The 22,336-nt window shown below is 48.5% G+C and overlaps 6 protein-coding genes across 6 annotated transcripts; 1 reads left to right on the plus strand and 5 right to left on the minus strand.

Moving 5' to 3' along the window:
* Positions 1-393: 393 nt before the first annotated feature.
* F5891DRAFT_980637 (uncharacterized protein) lies at positions 394-1,253 on the plus strand (the record flags this gene model as incomplete). The annotated part of the gene is made up of 3 exons (XM_041377026.1): positions 394-561; positions 611-925; positions 975-1,253. The coding sequence occupies 3 exons, from the start codon at positions 394-396 to the stop codon at positions 1,251-1,253; spliced, it is 762 nt and encodes a 253-aa protein (XP_041225599.1).
* A 425-nt stretch (positions 1,254-1,678) lies between these two features.
* Positions 1,679-5,197, minus strand: F5891DRAFT_980638 (uncharacterized protein; the record flags this gene model as incomplete). The annotated part of the gene is made up of 15 exons (XM_041377027.1): positions 1,679-1,932; positions 1,988-2,152; positions 2,198-2,574; positions 2,641-2,815; positions 2,862-3,052; positions 3,100-3,498; positions 3,547-3,631; positions 3,666-3,849; positions 3,970-4,059; positions 4,107-4,614; positions 4,682-4,821; positions 4,872-4,921; positions 4,955-5,063; positions 5,090-5,153; positions 5,181-5,197. The coding sequence occupies 15 exons, from the start codon at positions 5,195-5,197 to the stop codon at positions 1,679-1,681; spliced, it is 2,808 nt and encodes a 935-aa protein (XP_041225600.1).
* Positions 5,198-7,449: 2,252 nt separating this feature from the next.
* Positions 7,450-8,639, minus strand: F5891DRAFT_1189108 (uncharacterized protein; the record flags this gene model as incomplete). Its single annotated transcript, XM_041367102.1, has 3 exons — positions 7,450-7,709; positions 7,761-8,087; positions 8,141-8,639. The coding sequence occupies 3 exons, from the start codon at positions 8,637-8,639 to the stop codon at positions 7,450-7,452; spliced, it is 1,086 nt and encodes a 361-aa protein (XP_041225601.1).
* Positions 8,640-12,951: 4,312 nt separating this feature from the next.
* Positions 12,952-13,751, minus strand: F5891DRAFT_1189110 (uncharacterized protein; the record flags this gene model as incomplete). The annotated part of the gene is made up of 3 exons (XM_041367103.1): positions 12,952-13,152; positions 13,200-13,481; positions 13,536-13,751. 3 exons carry the CDS (start codon positions 13,749-13,751, stop codon positions 12,952-12,954), a joined length of 699 nt encoding a protein of 232 aa, XP_041225602.1.
* A 171-nt stretch (positions 13,752-13,922) lies between these two features.
* On the minus strand, positions 13,923-14,201 carry F5891DRAFT_952838 (uncharacterized protein; the record flags this gene model as incomplete). Its single annotated transcript, XM_041375135.1, has 1 exon — positions 13,923-14,201. A coding segment is annotated over one exon (279 nt), but the record flags the coding sequence as incomplete, so codon positions are not given.
* Positions 14,202-14,326: 125 nt separating this feature from the next.
* F5891DRAFT_952947 (uncharacterized protein) lies at positions 14,327-15,007 on the minus strand (the record flags this gene model as incomplete). The annotated part of the gene is made up of 1 exon (XM_041375145.1): positions 14,327-15,007. A coding segment is annotated over one exon (681 nt), but the record flags the coding sequence as incomplete, so codon positions are not given.
* Positions 15,008-22,336: the final 7,329 nt, after the last annotated feature.

Genomic DNA, 22,336 nt, shown 5'->3' on the forward strand with positions numbered 1-22,336 from the left:
TCACGGAAAGATTGGTTAGCGGCGGCTACACGGTTTGATGGAGACATGGTGGTAGTAGTTAGATGAGGAACGGCGACAAACAGAACACAACATAATATATACAAATTTCATGTGGCCACAGTGGTGGCTGATTATGTCATTTTCCCATTGTCCGCCCACAGGTACTGTACAATCAATTGTACAGGACCTTCTCCACAAAGACCACAGTTTACACTCAAATGTTTGGTGACCGTTCACCATTAGTAGCACGCTGCACAATGAATTTGTGGATCTCCAAGGATGTGGCCAAGCACCAATCAAAGATACCCACCGTGAGAATTCAAATCCTGACCCATTAATCTATTTAAACCCTGTTTCGTACACATTTCGAAGTCAAAATTCATTCTCCCACCCATGTCTTCCCAACAAGACTTGGAATTTACCTTAAAGGATTTCACACAAATTTTCGAGCATGCCAGATCCCACCTGCTCGCCATTCGCATTGAGCTAGAAAAAACAAAGCTCACAATATTGCCAGATGATAGCCGGGTGATCGGTGAATATCTGAATTGGGACATAGAAGTAAGTTTCAACTTGTCCTATTTTGCACAGAGGTCAATTGACCTCCCAGGCTTACACACTCCCTTGGATGGCGTTTTGTGCTAGGTTGTCTATCAACCCACCACTATCCAAGCACCTCCGTCACATGGTCGGCATGCTTTCAATGAAACAGCTCGACATGCTGAAAGACTACACAGAGGTGTATGAGGCATTCCTCAGTTTGCCGGTTTCGCCATCCGGGCCATGGACTAAGGGCCGCCTTGTCCGGGAGTATCGCCATGCTTGGTGGACGGGTCTTGCGACCATCAAGCTGGATGAAAAGTTGTCCAGATACCCGAATGGCGTTGAGGTGAAGGAATGTGTCACAGCGCATTTTGCGCAATTGGTGAGTGATTGACTTCACATGGATGACAACTAACAAATGCCGGTTGCAGTTTGAGGGAGACGCCTTAGTCACACTGGTGACACCGGTTCAAGCAATGTCGATGCTGATTGCTCAGCAGCTAGCCACCATCTGCGCCGAGGCTAGGGAAGAAGGAGAATATCTTTTAAAGATGTTGGAAGACAAGGTTCTAGAGGCGAAGATGGTGGCAGCCACTATGCTGAGAATGGACACGACATTAGGGGATGATGTACTGCAAGCCATCACGGCATCCGACAAACTAGTAAAGTATTTGAAAAAGAGGCCACAGCATAAAGGCTGGTCTGAGTAGTTAGCTATAATGTCCTCTATGTAGTAATAGGTCCTTTGAGATATGAATAGATTCCAAAGATGGCTGTCTGGACAGGATGCTGGTTCAATGGCTCATGCAATTCAACAATGGCCATACTGGTCTCATTTCATCTATAACAATTTGTGGGCACGGCGGTCAATCCTCTTATCATTGCCGAAGTTGCACAATCCTGCGAACGACATTGCCGGGCTCACAAAACAATGGCAGTGTGCTCCAGCGATAGACCACCAGCCTGACCAACAAGCCGGACCGTCCTGTTCATGGACGTAGATTGGCTACCATTGCCAATGATCCCCAGCCACTGCTGATGAGTGCCATCCTGTGTGCTTCAGTGATAGTAAACTAATTGAGCATATATTCAAGCAACCTTTGGCATTCACTATACTAGTGTGTTACACCGGCGGTCATGCAGCCATCACCCAGTTGAATGAATCTCTCGCCTCTCCAAACAGATGTTGATAGATTTTGCACTGCCTCTCTGAGTATGCCACATGTCCATGCTTCTGGGCTAGCTTCAAGATGGCACCGAGACGGATCCATTTGTCGGCCTTCCGAAGCAAAAAGTTACATGTCCAATCCATTTCATGCTGAACAAGCAACAACTCTTCTGCCCATTGGTCTCTCATAGCCTTGGCACGAAGCCAGTGAACACGGTAAACTGCAACATCGGCGGTATAAGTGCCGCTTCCATGGAGTATTGGTGACCTGCTCACACTCATTCAGCCAGTCACTGCTATCGGAGTCCCCTTCCATGTCCAATGACCAAAACCAAGCTAACACATTGTTCCTCTGCCCTCTTGAATTTGGATCGGCGACGGCAGTGCTGACCTTGAGATGCTCCCTTGTCAACGGTTGGTATCTCTTGAGCAGTGCATCATCTGCGCCGAGTCTGCACAATTGCGATCGGCATTTTGAATAGATACTTGCATTGATGCTGACTGCCCTGTCCACTGAATGAACTTGAGCCCAAGCTCTGGTAGACAACGCTTGTGATTTTGCTACTCTGACAGTCTTCCGGAAAATGACCGCCTTGTCAGCCAAATGCACCCTGATGTGGTGCAGGGCATCATTTGCCTGACCTTGCCGGAGCATGAGTTCCTGATCGGCGATATCAGCAACACCAAGGGCCGCACATTTCTCTAGCCCCATATTGGAAGGCAAAGAAATTACCGCCTTTTCCAGCTCAAACGCTCTAAGCTCGGTGTCCATAGCTTCTTCAGCGTCTTCTTGAAGTATTAACAGATCTGGCTGCATGATCTGCATGTCATTGTCGCCTAATTCCTCACCGAGAATGATTGCTCTGGCCGCCGTCCAGCGATCAATATCCCGTTGCAGGGTATCACGTCAGTGACCAATCGCCAATCACTGAGTATCTGTTGCTCGATGTCCAAGCTTTCTCACATCCATCTGCAGCATGACCTGGGCTTCCTCGATAGCAAGGCCCTCTGCCAGCCACATTGCCGCACCTCTCCGGCGCACCTCGCCAGGCCACCGGCCTTGCGCCGTTAACAACCTTAACTCTTGCTGTTTTCTTGTCGGCACTGTGCAAGAATCAGAACTGACTGTCCGTATGATAAGTCTACATACCTTTGCACAGCTGAACTTCATAAATGTCCATTGCTGTTGGATCATGGTGCCGCCGTTCATGTGCCAACCTCTCTTGGGCCTCCCAATCTTTGACTTTATCGGCATCGGCGCTCTCATCAAGCCTCTCAAATACCATGTTGCTGTCGGCAACCCCTTTCATAGCTTCCTTGTATTTTGGCAAAGCGATTTGCCTGTACGGTCTCTGCTATCAGATTCATGCAAAGAATAAATGAGACACCCACTCATTCTGATCATTTTCATGAAGTTGCAATCATTCATTTGGTAATCCAGGCATTCTTTTCGGTGAGGAGTTCCCATGCCACGGGCCGCCGGTGAGATTATATTTAATGGCACCCATAAGGTCTCCATGATCTCGCCGTTGATCCTGGCTGCGCCTTGTATGAAATTGGAAGCATATCTGACATAGCAGCTGTCTTGATGGCCATGGACATGCCATAGTCCGATGCCAGGGGTGATTTCCAGCTTGTCATGCATCTTCAGCAATGGACTGTTGGCGATGCGGTCCTGGAGGTGCTTATGATACTGACAGTTCACATCATAGAAGGTCAATATATGGCGGATGCCCTCGGCATTGAGTTTCAGTGCCTTGCACAGCGCATAATCCATATTCATCTGTCTGTTGACAGTCGGCGATAACGCACACGGTCCGAGTGATTGTACACACCTTTCTCCCTTCTGAAAATCTACCATGGTGTGTGGGACAAAACAACCATGCCTCGCACATGCACATCCGCCGATGCCAGTGGCCTCTAATCTGTGACGAGATGTATTTGCCAAATTTACCGCGCGGTGGTTGTTGCATGGCATCCTTGGCAATGGCCAAATGCTCCTTGTACAAGGCATCACCGACCATGAAACCATGACCGTCCATGAGAGACACTTCATCAATGGGATTTGTGGCATGAAGATGCTTGGCTTTGAAGTTTCCGTCCATGACAAGTGATCTTGTGTATAACCAACTCGGAGTCTCTCAAGCAGATCCATTGTTAGCATTGATGTCCTCGGCGGTGCCTCCAGCGGGCAATGTGACATTAATTCCTGGCTGAGGACATGCCGGACAAAAGAGGGCTAGATCGCCTGGTCTCACTTCCTTTTCCTCATGGCTGAAGCCATTCCACTTCAGGAGCTTCAACTTCCGCCATTGTCTTGCCACCCTCATGAGCTCCTGGTAACGGTCCTTTATCACAATTAATGAAATGGCAGATGGTGCACCACAAAGCTCACCAGCACCAAGTGAGGAAAGACGCTTGTGGTCATCCTCCTTAACTTGCTGTAATAATTCATCGCCGAAGTCCTGCACTCCAGGTTGTCGAGTAAGAAGTCATTCAAGACATCAAAGGTGAATGCTGTCTTCGGTTCTATGAATGACACCGGAAACAAACCCATGTTAAACAACTGTATATCTGCGGTGTCGGCCTCTGGGCATGTGCAATACTTGACGATGTGGGTATGTACTCCGGACTTGTCAACTATTGTTGTCATGGCCTTGTTGTTCTTAATGAACGGCACACCGGTCGGTAGGTCATGGGCCTCCTTTGTGCTCTGCTCGGCATTTGGTTCCTCCAATGTGCTCTCGGCATCCGTATCATTGGAACCTCCTTCCTCTGTGGTGAACAGAGCTGACTCCCCTACATCATCATCCCATGGACATGCATTTCCTCCATGTCCAAGCCAGATCACCATCCCACTCTTGACCAAGCAACTTTCCTCAAAGAACAAGCCTGTCCATTGACTAACCCGATGAAAGGGAAGCCTCTGGTGCTGGGTTCTGCAACAACTTGTGCAAAAGAGAGGCTCACCGAAAGCATCCATGGCATTTATAGACACCATCTGTCCCACAGATGATACATGACCTATCTGATGGAACTTCTCTTTCAAGGAGTATGTCAAGATATGCTTTGGTCTTTGGGACCCATTGACGTATATAGTCATTTTGACTCTGAATACAGATCAGTGGTGAAATAGAGGTGATATCAGCGGATGGCTCACCAAGGACTTTGGCAGGTGCAGTGGAGTCACCATGTGATCACCAAGGTTGCCTGAAAAGTCATCTCCCCCATGATAAAGCATACCATAAGATTCCTGCTTTGAGGAAGACTTAGTAGGGGTTGCTGGAACTGATCTACTAATGATAGGTCTCTCCACCCATTTGCCGACCACCTTTCTCGTCCTATATGTTCTCTGCCATTCCACCACTGCATACTTACATTTTGGAGTCCACTCTTGTAGTCTAGAACCTCCCATTTGTTGAGCCCAGTACTGGATAAGAATCTGAAAGAATGACAAGTTTCAATTGACCGATGCAATATGGTCATATTGATTGATCACCATTGGTTACAAGTACATAATAAGAATTATAATATAAGCTGAACCGAGCAGAACACAGCAATCATATCCACTATATATCCATGATATGAACTGTAATATAGGGTGAATCAACCGAGCAGAACAGAACAAAACCATGGAACACCAACGACAGTCAACCAACTGTTGTTGAGTCTGGAAAGATTCACCATCACCATCCTTTATAACACAACATGCCAAGAAGTGAATCTCCTATTGTGGTTCCACAAAAAAAGGTTTGCTTGCAGAAGGCTGAAGTCTTGGTCCTCAGAGCCCACCTAGAAGACTGGAAGTCTGTGAAAGGTAAAGAACATTCAAGGGTGCTGCTTGCCATCTACAAGGAAGCATCCCTCCAAGCTCCCACCAAGGAAAAGGCCCTGTTGAAAGCTCGGCAAAAGGTATTTAACAGTTTATAACATATCGGAGATCCTGGAGCATGATAACATGTCTGTCAAAGATTTACAAGCAGTGGTTGCAGAACCAGTCTCGCCGGAGAGGAGCTGCAAAGCCCCTTATCAAGTATGGCCGTCATTGGACGGCGAGGCAAGTCTTGATTCACACACACAAAGCCTCGATTCGACAGGAGACAGGAGATATGGCTGGAAGCGAGGGGATGATTACCAAGTGGCCGAAGGCAGCAAAGACAGTCATTAATTGTTTGTCAGCAGAGGAGAGAGAGGAAGTGGAGGCCATGGCGGAGAAGTGGAACAACAAAGCGGCGCTGCCGGATATTCAGGCCGAGGTCGCCGAGAGCAAGGGCGCCAACATGATCGAGCATTTTGCCACTGAAATGTTCAAGAAAGCTGGAATAAGGGTCTGCATCCTATCAGCTTGGAAAGACAGCCAAGGCAAGCTTATGTTGGGAGGGTGAGTGTCATTGCCAATCAATCGGCAATTTATTCAACAGTCACTGCAGCCACAACTTCAATGAACAATTTGTGGATGGAGAGAGCTTTATCAAGACAAGGGATTGGGAAGGCATCATCATGTCTGAATGGGTGGAATATGCGGGGGAGCAATTTGGTGAGGCCATGTGAGTGTCTTACCGGCGAGCATACTGAGGCAAATGAATGTTTAGATGGCGAGGACGACGGGGAACCCCAGATGGTCAAATCAAAGAGACGAGTCCCCAGGAAATTAGTTGAACTTGACGAAGACGCCAATGGGTGGCCAATTCTGCCCGACACAACAGGATGGAAATGAGCGGAACAACAGCACATGATTCAGTCTTTCTTGACGAAGCTCTATAGTACTTTGTTTTGCTCTGTCAGATTGTACATCATTCTGATTCTTAACAGGAATGTGCTCCGGTGAAGAAAACCTGAAAGCGGCGGTGCCATGGGGGGATGTAATCCATGACCCATGGGCATTCTTTGACGGTGCCCACTGGCCAGCCAGCGTGCAGCTCAAGGAGCCATCCAAGATGGATAAAGCAGATGCCACCACCATACTAGATTTCTGGTTTGACCGCCAGAAAAACAACATGCAACCGGCATTTTCATTCAAGGCCTGGAAAGACTCCGATGGTGAGATGCAAGAGGCAGACATGTGTCCACCCACTGCTCACCATGGCAATGCCACAAAGCAGAGCAAAGGCAAGGGTAAGGGCAAAGCCAACCATAAAGCCAACCGCCACCGTGTCGTGGAGAATAGCAATTCGGAGGACAAGTTGGACAGTGATCTCGGAGAGGATGGTGTTAGTCCATCCAGTGAAGATGAGGAAGCACCATCCACCAGTGGAGAGCCCAAGATTTCGCCACCCCCAAAGGTCGCCTTGCCGACCAAGAAGACATGGGCTGCAGGGTCACGCCGGGCTACCAAAGAAGTTGTCACTGAGATCAGTGGGGTTCAGAAGCCTCTGATGAAAGGTTCTATTCCCTCCAGACAGCCTCTCAAGTCACAGGGGAGCAAGGAGGTCGCATATACATCACATGAGCCTCCCAAGAACTTGAAATGCCATGGCACTAACGCCGTGAGTGACATGCTGGCAAAGCGAACCAGGAGTAAAACCACTGCGCCAGAAGCTTCAAGGGCTAAGCGGGGCAGGAAGTAATCATTATGTCATATTACATCTGTACATAGGATACGCCGGCATAGAATGAAAAGCACTGTCCGCCGGTGCACATCAGTGTAACTCATCGGCAATGTGAATGTATGGCCATTAACATAACATTGGTGGTACTAAAGAAATAGCCGCAACTAATTGAAAGATATAATGTATGTACTATGGATTACCGGCGGTCCTCTCTGCTGTCTCAACCTCATTTGCGAGAGAGTCCATGAACGAAAGCTGGCATATGTGGTGCTCAGATGCATGATGAAGGGTGATAAGATCTTTGAAGATCCTAGTCAACCGATCTCTGGACTCACAGAACACCGATAATACAGCGCGGTTGCTGTCCAAGACATCTTCCGGCGTGGGATCTCGTACATCATCGCCAGGCCTAATGAGGCTACCCAGCATTGTTTGGGCGAGTCGATCAACTGTAAATAAGTCAGTAAAGTTGGAAGACTCATGTCAGTTGCGGGACTTACATTCATCCCCATTGAGCCATTTCACAATGTCAATGGCAGCCTTCTCAGCATCACCGATAAGGCCTCTGATGGTGCCTTGGCGGATCACTTGACTGGTGGAATCGAGTTTCCGTTGTTTGGCAGCGGGGAAAGCACCCTCCCAGTTCAGCAAGGCCTTGGGCATGTAAGGGTCTGGCTCAGGAGCCGATGCTGCCTCTGGCACAGCGGCTATGTTAGGCGCCAGTCTTACCATCGGCACCAGTGCAGCTTGTGGCACAGCGGCTGTAATAGGCGCCAGTGTCCATTCCCCTACCTTTGCCAGAGGGACCTTACAACCGAACTGGAATGCTAGAATGGTGGTTAATCTTCAAATAACTAATGCATATAGATGAGCGACTTACATTTATTATTATGGTCAAACCCAACATGGGTAGCAACAGCTGCTGTTGTTGAAGGTGGCTCCTTCCAGCCGAAGTTGAACTTGGCTGTATGTTTGGCCACCGGTGCCTGAGGAGGAGTTGAGGGCAGTGGTGGAGATATGGCTCTCTTGAGAGGTATCACCGACACTGGCACTCCATTGTCGGGAGTGTTGGAAAAGCTACAGCGGTTGTGCCAGACATCCTGCGGCAAGGGCAGTGAGGGTGGAATCTCACTCTCCACATTCATTCCAAAGTTGAATGGTTGAGATGCCTGGACCGGCGGCTTCTCTGTGGCAATGGACCGAGTCCAGCCAAAATTGAATGTTATGGGAGCTGGGGAAGATGGTGCAGGCTCTGAGTCGACTGCCGCTGGGCGTGCCGGAACTGCCGGCTGCTCTGTGGTATGGGATTGAGTCCAGCCAAAGTTAAATTTTGTTGGAGCTGGGGAAGGTGATGTAAGGTCCACTGCCTGCATGGCCATGCTTGGTCGCTGTAAACCCAAAGTCGAATTTTTGAGGTTGTGGTGGTGTCACAGCTGTGTGATGTGCCGCCTCCGGCTCAAGGGCATCTGCCATGACTTGCTTTCGCACCGGAAACCCAAAATTGAAGGTTCAGGGGACGGTACGCCTCATACGCGCAAAGTCTGCCGTAAGATGGCTGGGCGAATTCCCAAACCCGAAGTTGAACCCTAATTGGAAATAAATTAACAATCATGCATGCCACAGAAACACGTACTTGGAGGTTGGTTGCCAGTGTTGGAAATCGGCGAGTTGGAGGGTGTATCGCCGTTCGTGGGCCACATACTACAGTGACCTATCTCCATATAATACGAGGGAACGGACGTGCATAATATCCCGTATGATATGGGCCAGCGGATCATGGGCCCATGATAAAAATATTCTCGACTATGACGGATGGGCCGGGAGGCAAATTATTCCCGATGGAGGTGGGTGGGCCCATGCAGGGAATATATAGAGTAGATGAGTGGGCCGATGTAAATGAATATTAGATAGACGGGTGGGCCGAGGTAGCTGGATATTATGCAGATGGGTGTATTAAGGTAGATGTGTATGAGATAGATGGGTAGGTACTTGTTATCACATTCACGGGTGGGCCCAGACACATATTAAATTAGACGGGTGGGCCGAGGGTATTATAAAATATTGTATTATACGGGTGGGCCCAGACGCATATTAATTAGACCGGTGGGCCGAGGGTGTTGTATGGGATGTTGTATTAGACCGGTGGGCCGAGGGTGGTATACAATATAGATGGGTGGGCCCATGTGTATCATAATTGTAGACATGATGGAGCTGAGGTAGTTGTACATCAACCAAATCAGAGGAGGTAATAAATCAAAGTTACCAAGTTCCCGGAGCATCAGGTGATCTCCTGACATGGCAGTGCGAAGCTTGTGTTGCCCAATGAGATGCCAAGTTCCAGCCACCAGAATTTGAGTCAACTGTACCGAGTTCCGAGTTCCGGGACCCGGAACTCACCACATAAGTTGGTTAATACTTTTTGATGGTGCACAGGTTGTCTTGCAGAATGTGGAATCTGGGGTGCGAAGCTTGTGTTGCCCTATGAGAAGCCAAGTTCCGACCACCAGAATTGGAGTCAACTGTACCGAGTTCCGGGACCCGGAACTCAACACATAATTTAGTTAATACTTTCCATGTTAAATGGCCAACCGAAGTTGAGATGTTTCTGAAGAGAGCAGCAGGTGCTCTCTTGACATGGCCTCTGATGGTGCTTAGGTTGTCTTGCAGAATGTGGAATCCGCGGTGCGAAGCTTGTGTTGCCCTACGAGAAGCCAAGTTCCGACCACCAAAATGTGAGTCAACCGTACTCAGAGGAGGTAATAAATCAAAGTTACCGAGTTCCCGGAGCAGCAGGTGATCTCCTGACATGGCTGTGCGAAGCTTGTGTTGCCCTACGAGACTCCAAATTCCGACCACCCAAATATGGGTCAACCATACCGACCTCCAAGTTCCAGGACCTGGGAGTTGACAAATGAATATCTGATGACCAGCGAGTCAACCTTACTCAGAGGAGGTAATAAATCACAGTTACCGAGTTCCTGGAGCAGCAGGTGATCTCCTGATATGGCAGTACGAAGCTTGTGTTGCCCTACGAGACGCCAAATTCCGACCACCCAAATATGGGTCAACCGTACCGACTTCCGAGTACCGGGACCCGGGAGTCGACAAATGAATATCTGATGACCAGCACACTTCCAATCAGGTAGTATTTCATTGAGCAATGGATAATAATACATCTTTGACAGCAGCCAAAATTATCCATGGCTCCCTTATCTGATCCTCTCTATCTCCACCCCCTATAACACCAAAGTCCGGACATCCAGCATTCAGCGTCTGATTTCCCAAGATTAACATCCAGCATGAATGGTTCTTCCCCTTCCCCTCCTGATAGCATAAAAATCTGGCGCACTTGGGCCCTGACTGTGACTTATGAAGCAGGGGAATATACTGAACAGAAATTCAAGGCAGAGAAGACTGGAGGAGGCCCAGTCATACCTTCCCCCAACCTAGACACTGATCTGGTGATGGCGTGCGATCACTTGGCTGATGTACTCATAAAGGCATCTAAAAATCCCAGTGGGTCTTCCTGCAGATTCGGAAAATTCTATTTATCATTCAAATTCCTGCATGACAGTTCAGATGCAGATGGATATTGCAAGATATAGCAAATTGATCTCCCCGAAGGACACCAGGCATAATGAACATAGAGAGGTGAGGTTGCTTGAGAGGTGTCCTCCTGGCCATGAAGGCAAAAGGTTGGTCGATGAACCTGCAATAATTCTTGATGCATCCGGTGCCATCATTGCATGGTATCTCTCAGATGCCCTGACAGACACCACCCAGGTGTGTAATATACATTGTTACTCGATGGATATCGAATATTAATGGAACCTACAGAAGGAAATCAGGGAGGCCACCTATTTGCTTTCTCCAAGCCTCGAAAAAAGTGTAAGGGCTGATGGCAATTGGCGAACTAATCAAAGGTTGTTCAACCGGGGCTTGGAAGATGTTGGAGCAACTCCCGGATGCATCAATCTATCTCCGGCATGGTTTCAACAGGGACACAAGGTAGGATCTGATGAGATGGTGATTCCGGCAGTCATACTTACCAATCCCAAAGAATGTGTCCGATCCGGAGGTATCTGCATCATTGAAGGGACCTTCCTGCAAGAATATCCTCAAAGCCATTGCAAGGCCAGCAGCCATTGCGTCTGCGGCACTCAGAGTCATGCATCCTGAGCAGTACTGGGCAGGGTTGAGAACCTTGTCAAACCTTGGAAATATAGCAGTAAGCAATGATCTGCCACAGATGCCGGAGGCCCTGCAGTACTGGGCATCCGTGTTTAACACCCTCTCCATCATTTCCAATCGGGAAACCCCCCATCATCGAGACCACATGTCCATTGCTGAATGCTTTGACATTCTCACCACCATGGGGGACTATTCTAATGCTCGGATGACAATGCCAAACCTTCAGCTGGAGTTCAAGTACAATTCCGGCTGTATGATTGCGTTTTCCGGAAAGATTGTGAGACATGGAGTGTATGATGTGGAAGGGGATCAGATTGCTTGGGCATGGTATATGAGGGATGCTGTTCATATTTATGCTGGTGTTCCATCATGTGGATGGGCTAGTGTGGATGGTCCATACAGCGTGTGAAAGATCAAACAAAGAGCAAGCATTGTGACCTATATACATTCCAACAAATGAATACCATGTACCAATTGTGATCCGGACCTCAATACTCAATTTTGAGCATTTCCCAAGTGATATGTGGGACTAAATAATTTGGATGCAAGCCTCGGTATTCGATAATTGGAACTCGGGACTTGACATATGGGAGTCCTGAGTGCTGGGGTACTTAGTCCCGACACCTGGACCTCAGTACGTGATATTTGAGACTGGGGGAAGATGTATAAATACGCTCGACGAGTTCCGGATGCCCAGGTCCTGAGTCCTGAATTTTGGAGGTCGGGGCTCGGAGACCCGGAGCTCGGCAACTGTGTTGGGTGTCAGGGTATCCAGACCATTGGAGATAGCATGTGTCAGTATTTTGCGTTTCATGGTTTATGTTGGGTGAATATGGAATCGGGGATCAGGGACTCGGTATTCAGAACAGTGTCAAGTCCCAGGTCACGAGCTCCGAGTCCCAAGTGCCGAACCCCGAGTCCCGAGTCCCGAATTTCGGAGGTCGGGGTTCGGCGACCCAGAGCTCGGCAACTGTGTTGGGTGTCAGGGTACTTGGAGCATTGGAGATAGCATTTGTCAGTATTTTAAGTTTCATGGTTTATGTTTCGTGATTATGGAATCAGGTGTCAGGGACTCGGTATTCAGAACAGTGTTGAGTCCCAGGTCATGAGCTCCGAGTCCCGAGTCCCAAAACCCACACCCAGCAGTTGCCGAGCTCTGGGTCGCCGAACTCCGACCTCTGAAATTCGGGACTCGGGACTCGGGGTTCGGCACTTGGGACTCGGAGCTCGTGACCTGGGACTTGACACTGTTCTGAATACCGAGTCCCTGATCCCCGATTCCATATTCACCCAACATAAACCATGAAACGCAAAATACTGACACATGCTATCTCCAATGGTCTGGATACCCTGACACCCAACACAGTTGCCGAGCTCCGGGTCTCCGAGCCCTGACCTCTGAAATTCGGGACTCGGGACCTGGGCGTCCGGGACTCGAATGTGAGATTTTCGAATGCATAGAATATGTTACATCTTGTATACAATGAAGAGTGAATGGGACTACACTCCTTTGCCTTTCCTCAATTTCTCTAACATGTCAGTGTACATCTTCACCTCTCCCATCTTAGCTTCGATGCCATGATCTTGCTCCTTCAGCAATGCTTCCATGCGTTCTTTGATGAATCTCAGTCCCATGAGTGGTGGAGTTGAAGTGTTTTTCAACTTCTCTGGAAGTACCAAAGCATCATCCTCAACATTAAGCTGAAACAGATAAGTCATCAATCAAGGTAATTCAGCTGACATCTTACCGCCCAATACTGGTAGTGAGAGATGCAGGAAGCCATTATTTCATCCCACTGCCATGGTTGATCAAGGATCCAGTTGTTTCCCCTCCACCATGGACATGTATATGCGAACACAATCTGGGATGGATGTCCTGCAATTGGCTCATCATGAAATGAAAAGACGTCGTCCGGAACCGTGTTCCAGGTCAGCATGGGATACAACTTAAGGATATAAGCGACAGGGACCGGAAGAACCGACACAATATTCTGTGAAGCGGAGTACTGCAGGAGTGGTGTGACAAATGTCTGCTCAAATTCTTAGCATTGACCAACAAAGTCATCAGGGCAGTGGTAACATACATTCATCTCCCATTGCAGCCCGGCTTTAAAATACTTGATCCAGTCAGCAGATAGACCATTGTTGGCAGCTTCCGTCCGATATTGAGAGATGATTGCATGGACGTGCGATCCAGCCATTGCCAATGTGCAGGAAATAGTTGCAAGGCTCAGCTTCAGAGGTCGGTAATGGCTTCCGGGATTCAGAGTGCCAGAAGTGGATGCATGAGATGCAGACATGGCTAATACAGGACTATGGCGCTGGCAATACAAGTGAAAGATGGTCAAGATGTGAAGATAAGAATCACTTATGGATGGATACGAAATTCAAACTCCGACATGGGCTGACCCGGACAATTCCCGGGCATCAATTATGTATGTGGAAAAAGGGACTTCATGAGAAAACAATGTTCATTCATCTCCAGCCTCTATCAACACATTTTGTAGGTCTTGAAAAGCTGCCTGTGCATCCTGTGCCAGCAATGAATACATGTGGGATTGCCTTCCGGCGTAGCATCCGTGACCCGGAAGTCGTTTCTCCAATGATTCCTGCATGTGCTCGCCCCATATGGTTGTTTTCCACAAAAAGAACTTACATGTCCAATCCATCTCCAATGTGACCAATAGCATTTCTTCCCTCCATTGATCTCGTAGTGCCTTTGCCCTCAGCCAATGGACTTGGTAAACTTGGCATGGGTCCAGTCAGGTAACCACGGGATATGACATGCAAGCGGGAACTCACATTCTTCATTCCATGATTGATCAGGACCCCCAAGGTCGACTTCAACAGACCAAAACCAAGCCAAAGATTCATTTCATTGACCTCGGGCATTTGGGTCACCCACTGCAGTGCTGATTTTGAGTTGCTCGCGAAGCAGGGGTTTGTATTTCTGAAGCTGGTCTTGCCCCGGCTCAAGTTTCATCATTTGCTTCCTTGTCTTTGTATATATGCTGGCATGGAGGGAGACTGCCTGCTGCACCGACGTCACCTGGGACCAAGCTCGAGTTTTCAGGGCCTGGGAATTGGCCTGCCTAACGATTGTTCGGAACAGGATGGCCTTGTTGCAAAGGTAAATGCGGAGATTGTGAAGGGCATCATTGGCCTGCCCTTCACGAAGCGACATCTCCAGGGGAATCAGATCCTTTGCCATGCATTGTCTGCATCTATCAACCCCCAGGTTTGATGGCAATGGGATTACAGTTAGCTCGGGAGAGTTTGTCCATGTGTGAGATGTCTCTGTGAAATCCGCCGGGTCATCATCGAGATCATCTAGAATGTCTACGTCCAAGTCTTTAGGTTCATCATCTGCATCAAATCCCTCCCCGAGATGTGTTAGAGCAGACCGAGCAAATCCATCTATCTGGCCTTGGAGCCAATCTCTTTGATGGGCGATGTCTAATCTCTGTGTCTCGGTGGATCTTCTTCCGATCCTTCGGACCTCGATGAGCAATGCAATCTGAGCCTCTTCAATTGCTAACCCTGTTGATATCCATGTCGCCACAGATCTGCGAGAGGGTGCTGCATTGCGGGCGTTACCCTCCTTTAACAATCTAAGCTCGATCTCCTTTTTGCTAGGTGCTGAGTGCAATATTAATTCAGACCTCGACGGAGACAATGGAACTCAATGTACCCTTTTTGATATTGATCTCATATTCATCCATGGCTGAAGGTTCATTCAATCTGCTTGACTGAGCTATCCTCTCCCTGGCTAACCATTCTGTCTTCAAATGTAAGGGTGCTGCTTCATCGAGTCTGTCGAATGCCTTTCCACTTTCTAAGATACCATTCCTAGCCAGTTTGTATTTCCGGCATAGAGTCCTTTTCATGCAAATCATCTTGCAGAAATTGGAGTCATTCATCTGATAATCAAGGCATTCCTTTCGGTGGGGAGATGACATTCCCCGAGCAGCAGGGGATATCAAATTGAGCCATGCCCATAGCATCTCCATGATCTCTCCATCGATCCGACCAATGCCTTCAATAAAGTTAGAAGCATATCGGACATAGCAGCTGTCCTGATGGCCATGAACGTGCCATAACCCAATTCCGGGAATGATGGTTAGTTGTGGTGCCATTTCTAGAAATCGACTTCGATCCACCCGAACCTGAAAGTGTTTGTTGTATTGACAATTAATATCATAGAAGGTGACAGCCCTGGTGATGCCTTCCATGTTGTGCCAGGAAGCCTTGCAAAGGGCATAGTCCATGTTCATTTGTCTGCAAGTGACCCATGGTTAACTTGTGAATGGGGAATGGTGGATGTGGCTTGCCTTTCGCCTTTCTGAAAATCCACCATGGAGTGAGGGACAAAGCAACTGTGTCTGGCACAGGCAACTCCCCCGATACCGGTGGACTCCAGCTTGTGCCGAGCAGCATTAGCTTGATTTACTGCCTGGTGATTGTTGCAGCTTGATTTTTCCACTGTGTCAGCAGCCTCTGCCAGATGCATTTTATACCTGTCCTTTCCTACCATGAATCCAAGCCCTATCGGACAGCCAAACTTCATCGAATGGCTTAATGGGATGCAGAAGTTCGGCTTTGAAATTTCCGTCCATCACAAATGACTGGGTGTATTTCCAGCTTGGATCCCTAGTATTATTATGGAGGCCACATAGGTTGAGAATAGGACTCACTCATCAAGAGATTCATCCTCTGACAACAGCACATTAATCCCAGGCTGAGGACATGCTGGGCAAAATAATGCAAGTTCTCCTGTGCTTGGGTTATCAGAACGATGGCCAAAGCCATGCCATTTCATTGTCTTCAACTGCCTCCACTGTCGAGCAACCCTCATGAGCTCTCTGTATCGGTCCTTGCAATGTGCTTTGTCAATATGATGTCCAGTAGATCATGAGGGTAAGGCATTACCGGAACAAGGTGTGGAAACATGCTGGAGGTCATTCGCCGGAGCTTGCTGTAATAGTTCATTGCCGAGGTGCCGCATTCAAGGCTGTCCAGTAGAAAATCATTGAGCACTCTGAAGGTGAACACAGTCTTTGGCCTGTTAAAAGATGCAGGGAAAAATCCATGTCGAAACATTTGAATGTCCGGACTCATGGCATTTGGACATTCACAGCATTGAACCTCCAGGTGATGAACTCTGGACTTGTCCACGATGACCATGGTGTTTTCCTTTGGCTGGAACTCGGGTCCGGACACAAATGGCAGATCTTCAGGCTCGAGCAAGTCTTCGGGTTCATCTTCTTCAAACAAATTCCACCGATCAGGTGACCGCCGGACATTGTTTGCCATCATGGCCAAGGTATATAATGAGTCCCACATGAGCTAGACAACTCCGCTCGAAGAATCGCCCATTCCATTGACTGATCCAGTGGAAAGGATTGCGACGATGTTGACTCCTGCAACAGCCCGTGCAATAAAGTGGCTCGCCAAGACAATCTTGACATTTGTACACCCCATCCTGTTGGCAGATGATGCATCTCCTGTCTTCGGATGGAGCTTCTCGATCGAGGAGGTGATGTAGATATGATTCCTGCCTTGGCAGCCATTGCCTGAGGTAGTCATTTTGACTCTGTATTTTGAATGCTTAGCCATAGTTTGAATGACACTCCAACATTGTACATGAACTTGCCATGGTTTTTGGGAGTTGCAAAGGCTCAAATGAGCCTTGGTCCTGCTCGTAAGTATTGTCAGGAAAGTCTTCCCAAGGAGGTGGTGCCTCAACAGGCTGAATTGTTGATGATTCCGGGGGAGAGTTAGGCATGGACCTGTAGGCATGTCGCCTCGTGCTTGCAAGTGGGACCTTGACCCAAGTCTTCCTACCTTTGCTGCCCCTTGCTTCCACCCTGTGAGATTTTTGCACTGGGGTGCATCTACCTATCTTCATCTTGTTTATTAATGTTGCAAGCAAGGCATCAGCTCAGGTGTAATGAATTGTTATTGCAATATGATGTGGTGCAGTCCTGTTGGCTTCATTACAAATTCATTTCCATTAATGGCTCAGGGTCCAATATGGGCCGATTAACCTATCATTAGGCTTTGCTCAAAGTTCAACTTCGCACAATTCATTAATACTTTCACCTTGCAAATCCTTAGCCATTTCTGCATTCTGATTCACTATGGCAAGAACAGGTCATTCCACCAACACGACTTCCGGAAGACACAGGATGCAGTCAACCACAGTCTCAGAAGCTCACGGACAAGGAGATTTTGGAGTTGAAGAACTACCTTCCTGAGTGGACTGCTGCCAAAAGGAGTGAGAAGCGAGCGATTTTCACTGCCATAGCAAGGGCGGCCAGGTTGTTTGCTTCAAAGTTGGACCAAAAACAATGGAAAAAGAGGAAGCAGGTGAGGCTTCTTTGTTGTGTTGAAAAACTAAATTTTTAACTGTCACATTCTTTCATCAACTCTTAGGTGCACAAGACTTGGTTGTTCAACAACAAGAAAAAGAAGGAAAGGAAGGACATGATCAAGTATGGGAGGAAATGGATGCCCAGGATGGTGGTCTACCAGCAAAAACGCGAAGAGGTGCTGAAGAGGATTGAGGACGAGTCCGGGGTAAAGCCAGGAGATCCTGGTATGTTCAAACATTATCAGGTGGTGGTGAAGAGAATCATGGCTGAATTGGACGACGACGAGTTGGAGAAGGCTAAAGAAACAGCCGAAGAGTGGTCCAACAACTGTCCGCCTCTGGAGATACAAGCACAAGTCGCTCGTAAGAAGGGTCCAGCATATATGGAGCACTTTTCGAAACGAGATGTGGAGGCAATGTGGGATGAGAGTGTTTGTGATGTCGGCTTGGAAGAATGAAAAGGGCGAGGTGCTGTTCGGGATGTGAGTACATTTATCCATTGACGGAGATTTTCGTCTCAAAATATTCATGCAGGCATGATGATAATGAGGCCTTAGGAGATGGGGACAGCTTCATGAAGATGAAGGACTGGGAGGACATTGAGCCAGTGTGGCAGGAGTACGCGCAGGAACAGTTCGGTGAGTGTGTGAACCATGTATACCAGATTGAACATATTGAGCATCACAATGATAGGTGCCGGGGCACGGGATGGAGGACGTCAGGTCAAGGGAGGTCGAAAACGAATTCGAAAACCAGCCTTGAGGATAAGAAGGCCATAGTGAGGGCCTTTCTTACATTGCACTATCGTGAGTTTGTCGTCGCATCACCTGACAAATTGTTCAATGCATGGACAAAGGGATATGCTCTGGGAAGGACAAGGCGGTTGTGCCATGGAGTGCCATTGTACAAAGTCAGGATGACTTCGTGGCCCGGACATATCTTCCGGTGGATGTTGACTTGAAGGAACCTTCGAAGCTGCAAATTTGGGACACCACTACCTTGCTCCAGTTTTGGCTCGCTCAGCAAGAAACAGGCGAAGGGCCCACATTTCTGTTCAAAGCATGGAAGAACAAAGATGGGGACATGGTACCATCTGTCATATCTGGCAACTCGCCCTCTCCTCAGACTCATATAGTGAGAAGGCAACAGAGGGTTACCATCCGAAGGCCTCGGGAGTCATTGACAGAAGCCAAGAGTGATAAGGAGAGTGCCACTCATCATACGGAGCATAATGTGGATGATGACCTGGCTGACGGGAGACCTCCGCTGAAGAAGCCCAGGATGGGAGGTCCTACACCCAGAGGGCCGGCAGTCCCACGTTCAATTCCAAAGCCTCGCCCGGCCAAGCCGGCCAAAAAAGGTGCATTACTGACATCACAATTGGGAGACCTCCTCGCTGGGTTAACTGACAACACGACGGGCGAGGTTAGAGATGATGTCGAAATGGAAGAGAGTATCACACCGCCGGCACAGAAAAGGAGGAGGGGCACTCGAGTCACTGTTGAACCATCCACGAGGACAACCCGGAGTAAGTTGCAAATGCCAGTAGACAGTACACCTAGAGTAACCAGAGCACAGGGACACACTTAATGTACATATATCTTCCTGCCCTCATGTGTAATGTCATAAGTGCTATTATGTATATGTCAAAGTACTAACAATCAAATTGTAATTGCCAAATGCCAAATCTCGAGTACCAAGGCCTGAGTACCGAACCCTGAATACCGAAGCCCGAACGCCGGTCACCGAGTACCAAGGCCCGAGTACCGAACACCGAGTACCGAGCCCCGAGGCCCGAGTTCCGAGGCCCAAGTTCCGAGGCCCAAGTTCCGAGGCCCGAGTTCCAAGCCCCGAGTACCAAGCACCGACTACCGAGCCCCAACTGCCGAGCCCCAACTACTGAGCCCCAAGTACCGAGCCCCAACTACCGAGCCCCAAGTACCGAGCACAGAAAACCTGGCAGCGAGTACTGGGTAGGTAGAGTATACAAGTACCAAGGACTACCTACTGAGTAGTACTGCAATGTGTCTACTATCAGACATTGATCAATATTTACATGTTACTTGAGTCCTCAAAGGCCTCAATGAGGGTATCCAATACCTTCAGCATTTCGGAGGTTGACTCCCTTACCCTTTGCATCCTCCAGAGGTCCACATCTGCTTTCCGCAGTTTGTCGCATGTTTCAGCCCATGCCATCCTGAATGGTCTGTCAGCCTCAAGAATTTGGGCTACTGTAGGGGCAGGAAGATTTCCATGATGCTGTTCGTAATCTCCCAGGCGATCTACAATTGATTGAACTTGCAGGATATTAGCAGAGATAAATAATCAACTGTTGTATACTTACTTTCAGCTTGATCATAAGATCCGATTGGCATGAACTCCTGAACCATGGCACGCAGGGCTTCATTGTTGAGTTCCGGCTCGGGCGATTGACATTCGGGAGTTTCTGACATAGCTTAGGAGATAGCATGAGTAAAGCACATGAAATGATATGAATATACCTACAAGGTATGGGTGCACCTGGTACACCCGGAGTGGCCGGATCGGGCTCTGGAGTTGATTCATTCACTGGGGAAATGCCATGAAAGGTGACCATGGGATTGAAAGAGTAATCTCACCAGCCATAGGAAAATCGGGTATAACCGGAGCATCATCAGACGAAATCAAGGTATCCTCCGGACCAAGATACAAGTCCAGGTCATCGTACAGGGCCAGTCCATCTGCCAGAGCCGGAGATGATGGATCTGGAGATATGTGATGAATTTGCACATGTAAAATATGTACATTTGAATTGGAAAACATACCGGGAATTACATTCAACACATCCAAACCACCGGACGATCCAGAATCAGAGTCTAACTCATCATCCAGCCCAAGGTATATATCATCTAATGGATCTGAACCATGTCAGATCAATTGACTGAAATCAGAAAAAACAAAACATACCAAGGGACATCCGGGACTGGGAGGACTCATCCACATCCATTGAAGTAAATTCAGTGACCAGAGGGTCATGAAATCTGACCCCAGGTTGAGAGCTCATGATATCTGATGAGCTGATGCACTGATGAACTGATTGATAACTGATAATGTCGAAGTTCAACACATGGCCGGTGATTGCCGAAAGTTGAACGATGACCAAACAAACACAAACAATCAACGAATTTTCAACATTGTCCTTCAATTGTATTGTTTCTTTGAAACTTCATTCTATTGATAACAGATTTCACCCTGCTTTCAACATTCTCACATCTGTCAACTCCATCCAAATGTCTACTCAAGTTCAATCTTCATTGGCCAACCTCAAGGCATCCACTGCTCAACTTGTGGGCATCATTGCCGGCGCCCGGCACATCCCGGCCAGCTCTGTGGACGTCCACCTTGTTCTAACAAAGCAGGTTACCACTCTTTTGGTATGTTGAACTTATTAAATTAGTGTAACATTAATGTTTGTAATGTCCGGGTAGGCTGACATCATCCGGGCCCATGAGAAAGGGGAGTACATCCCTGGAATTGTGGTGTCCTGCTCTAAGGAGCTGATGAGGGTGCGTTCCATGACTCCCCGGGCATTGCCCAACTGGCACAGCATTGGCCACGATGACCCCCGGGTGGCTAGACATGCCTGGCGCAAGCAAGTCCGTGCCTGGGAGGCGTTGGGTGACAATTCCTGTGATCTCCCTGTTGTCCCTAACGTTTCCACTGGCCCACTCACTGTCAACCTTCCGTCTCCACCTGTCCCTTCACCTGCACTTGTCCCTTCCCCCACCCCCGTCATTCCCTCACCTCCGGTCGTCGCCGGACCTTCCGGCAAGACGACCCCTGAGGTCCAGGACAAAGGAAAGGTAAGGCCACCTCCATCGACCTGTCGCCGGAAGTTGGGGGGAGCAACAAGAGGAAGTCTCCAATGATTTCGGGACACTCCTCCTAACCTCCAAAGTCGGCGCTGAAGGCTCGCAAGAGTGTCAAGTCAAGTCAACTCCCCAAGTCGAAGCCGTTTGTGGAGTCGGAAGATGATGAGGACCCAATTGTTCAGGTATGTGTTCTGGCTGATTTCTGACATGCTCTCAATTTGTTGCAGCCGATTTCGCGTGGAGTGCCGGAGGTCGTCCTTCCCCAGCGCACCATTGTGGTAAGGAAGCCCCAGTCGCCTCGGTCACCCGGTTCCCCCAAGAAGCAATCATTTGGGCCTGCTTCGGTAAGGTTGCATTTTTCGTTTGGACTTTAAATATATGCTCATGTGTCCACAGCTGACTGCCGGCAGTTGTCCGGAGGTTACGGTGAGTCGTTTGGACATGTCCGGACCTCCCATGTATAATTCCCACTCATTCCCATTACATTAGAAATCTCCCATCAGTTGTCCATCTCCCATCAGTCGTCCGGAGGCTCGGGTAAGTCCTAGAAGTTTTCCAGAAACTCATGTGTATTAACAATCTGTCAGGCAACCTCCGGCAGGCGTCCGGAAGTTGAGGAGGAGTCCTCCGATGATACTTCCAGTTCTTCGGATGGTGACCC

Source organism: Suillus fuscotomentosus (assembly GCF_016647785.1).
Source record: "Suillus fuscotomentosus strain FC203 chromosome Unknown F5891scaffold_29, whole genome shotgun sequence".
NCBI classification, from domain to species: Eukaryota; Fungi; Basidiomycota; class Agaricomycetes; order Boletales; family Suillaceae; genus Suillus; species Suillus fuscotomentosus.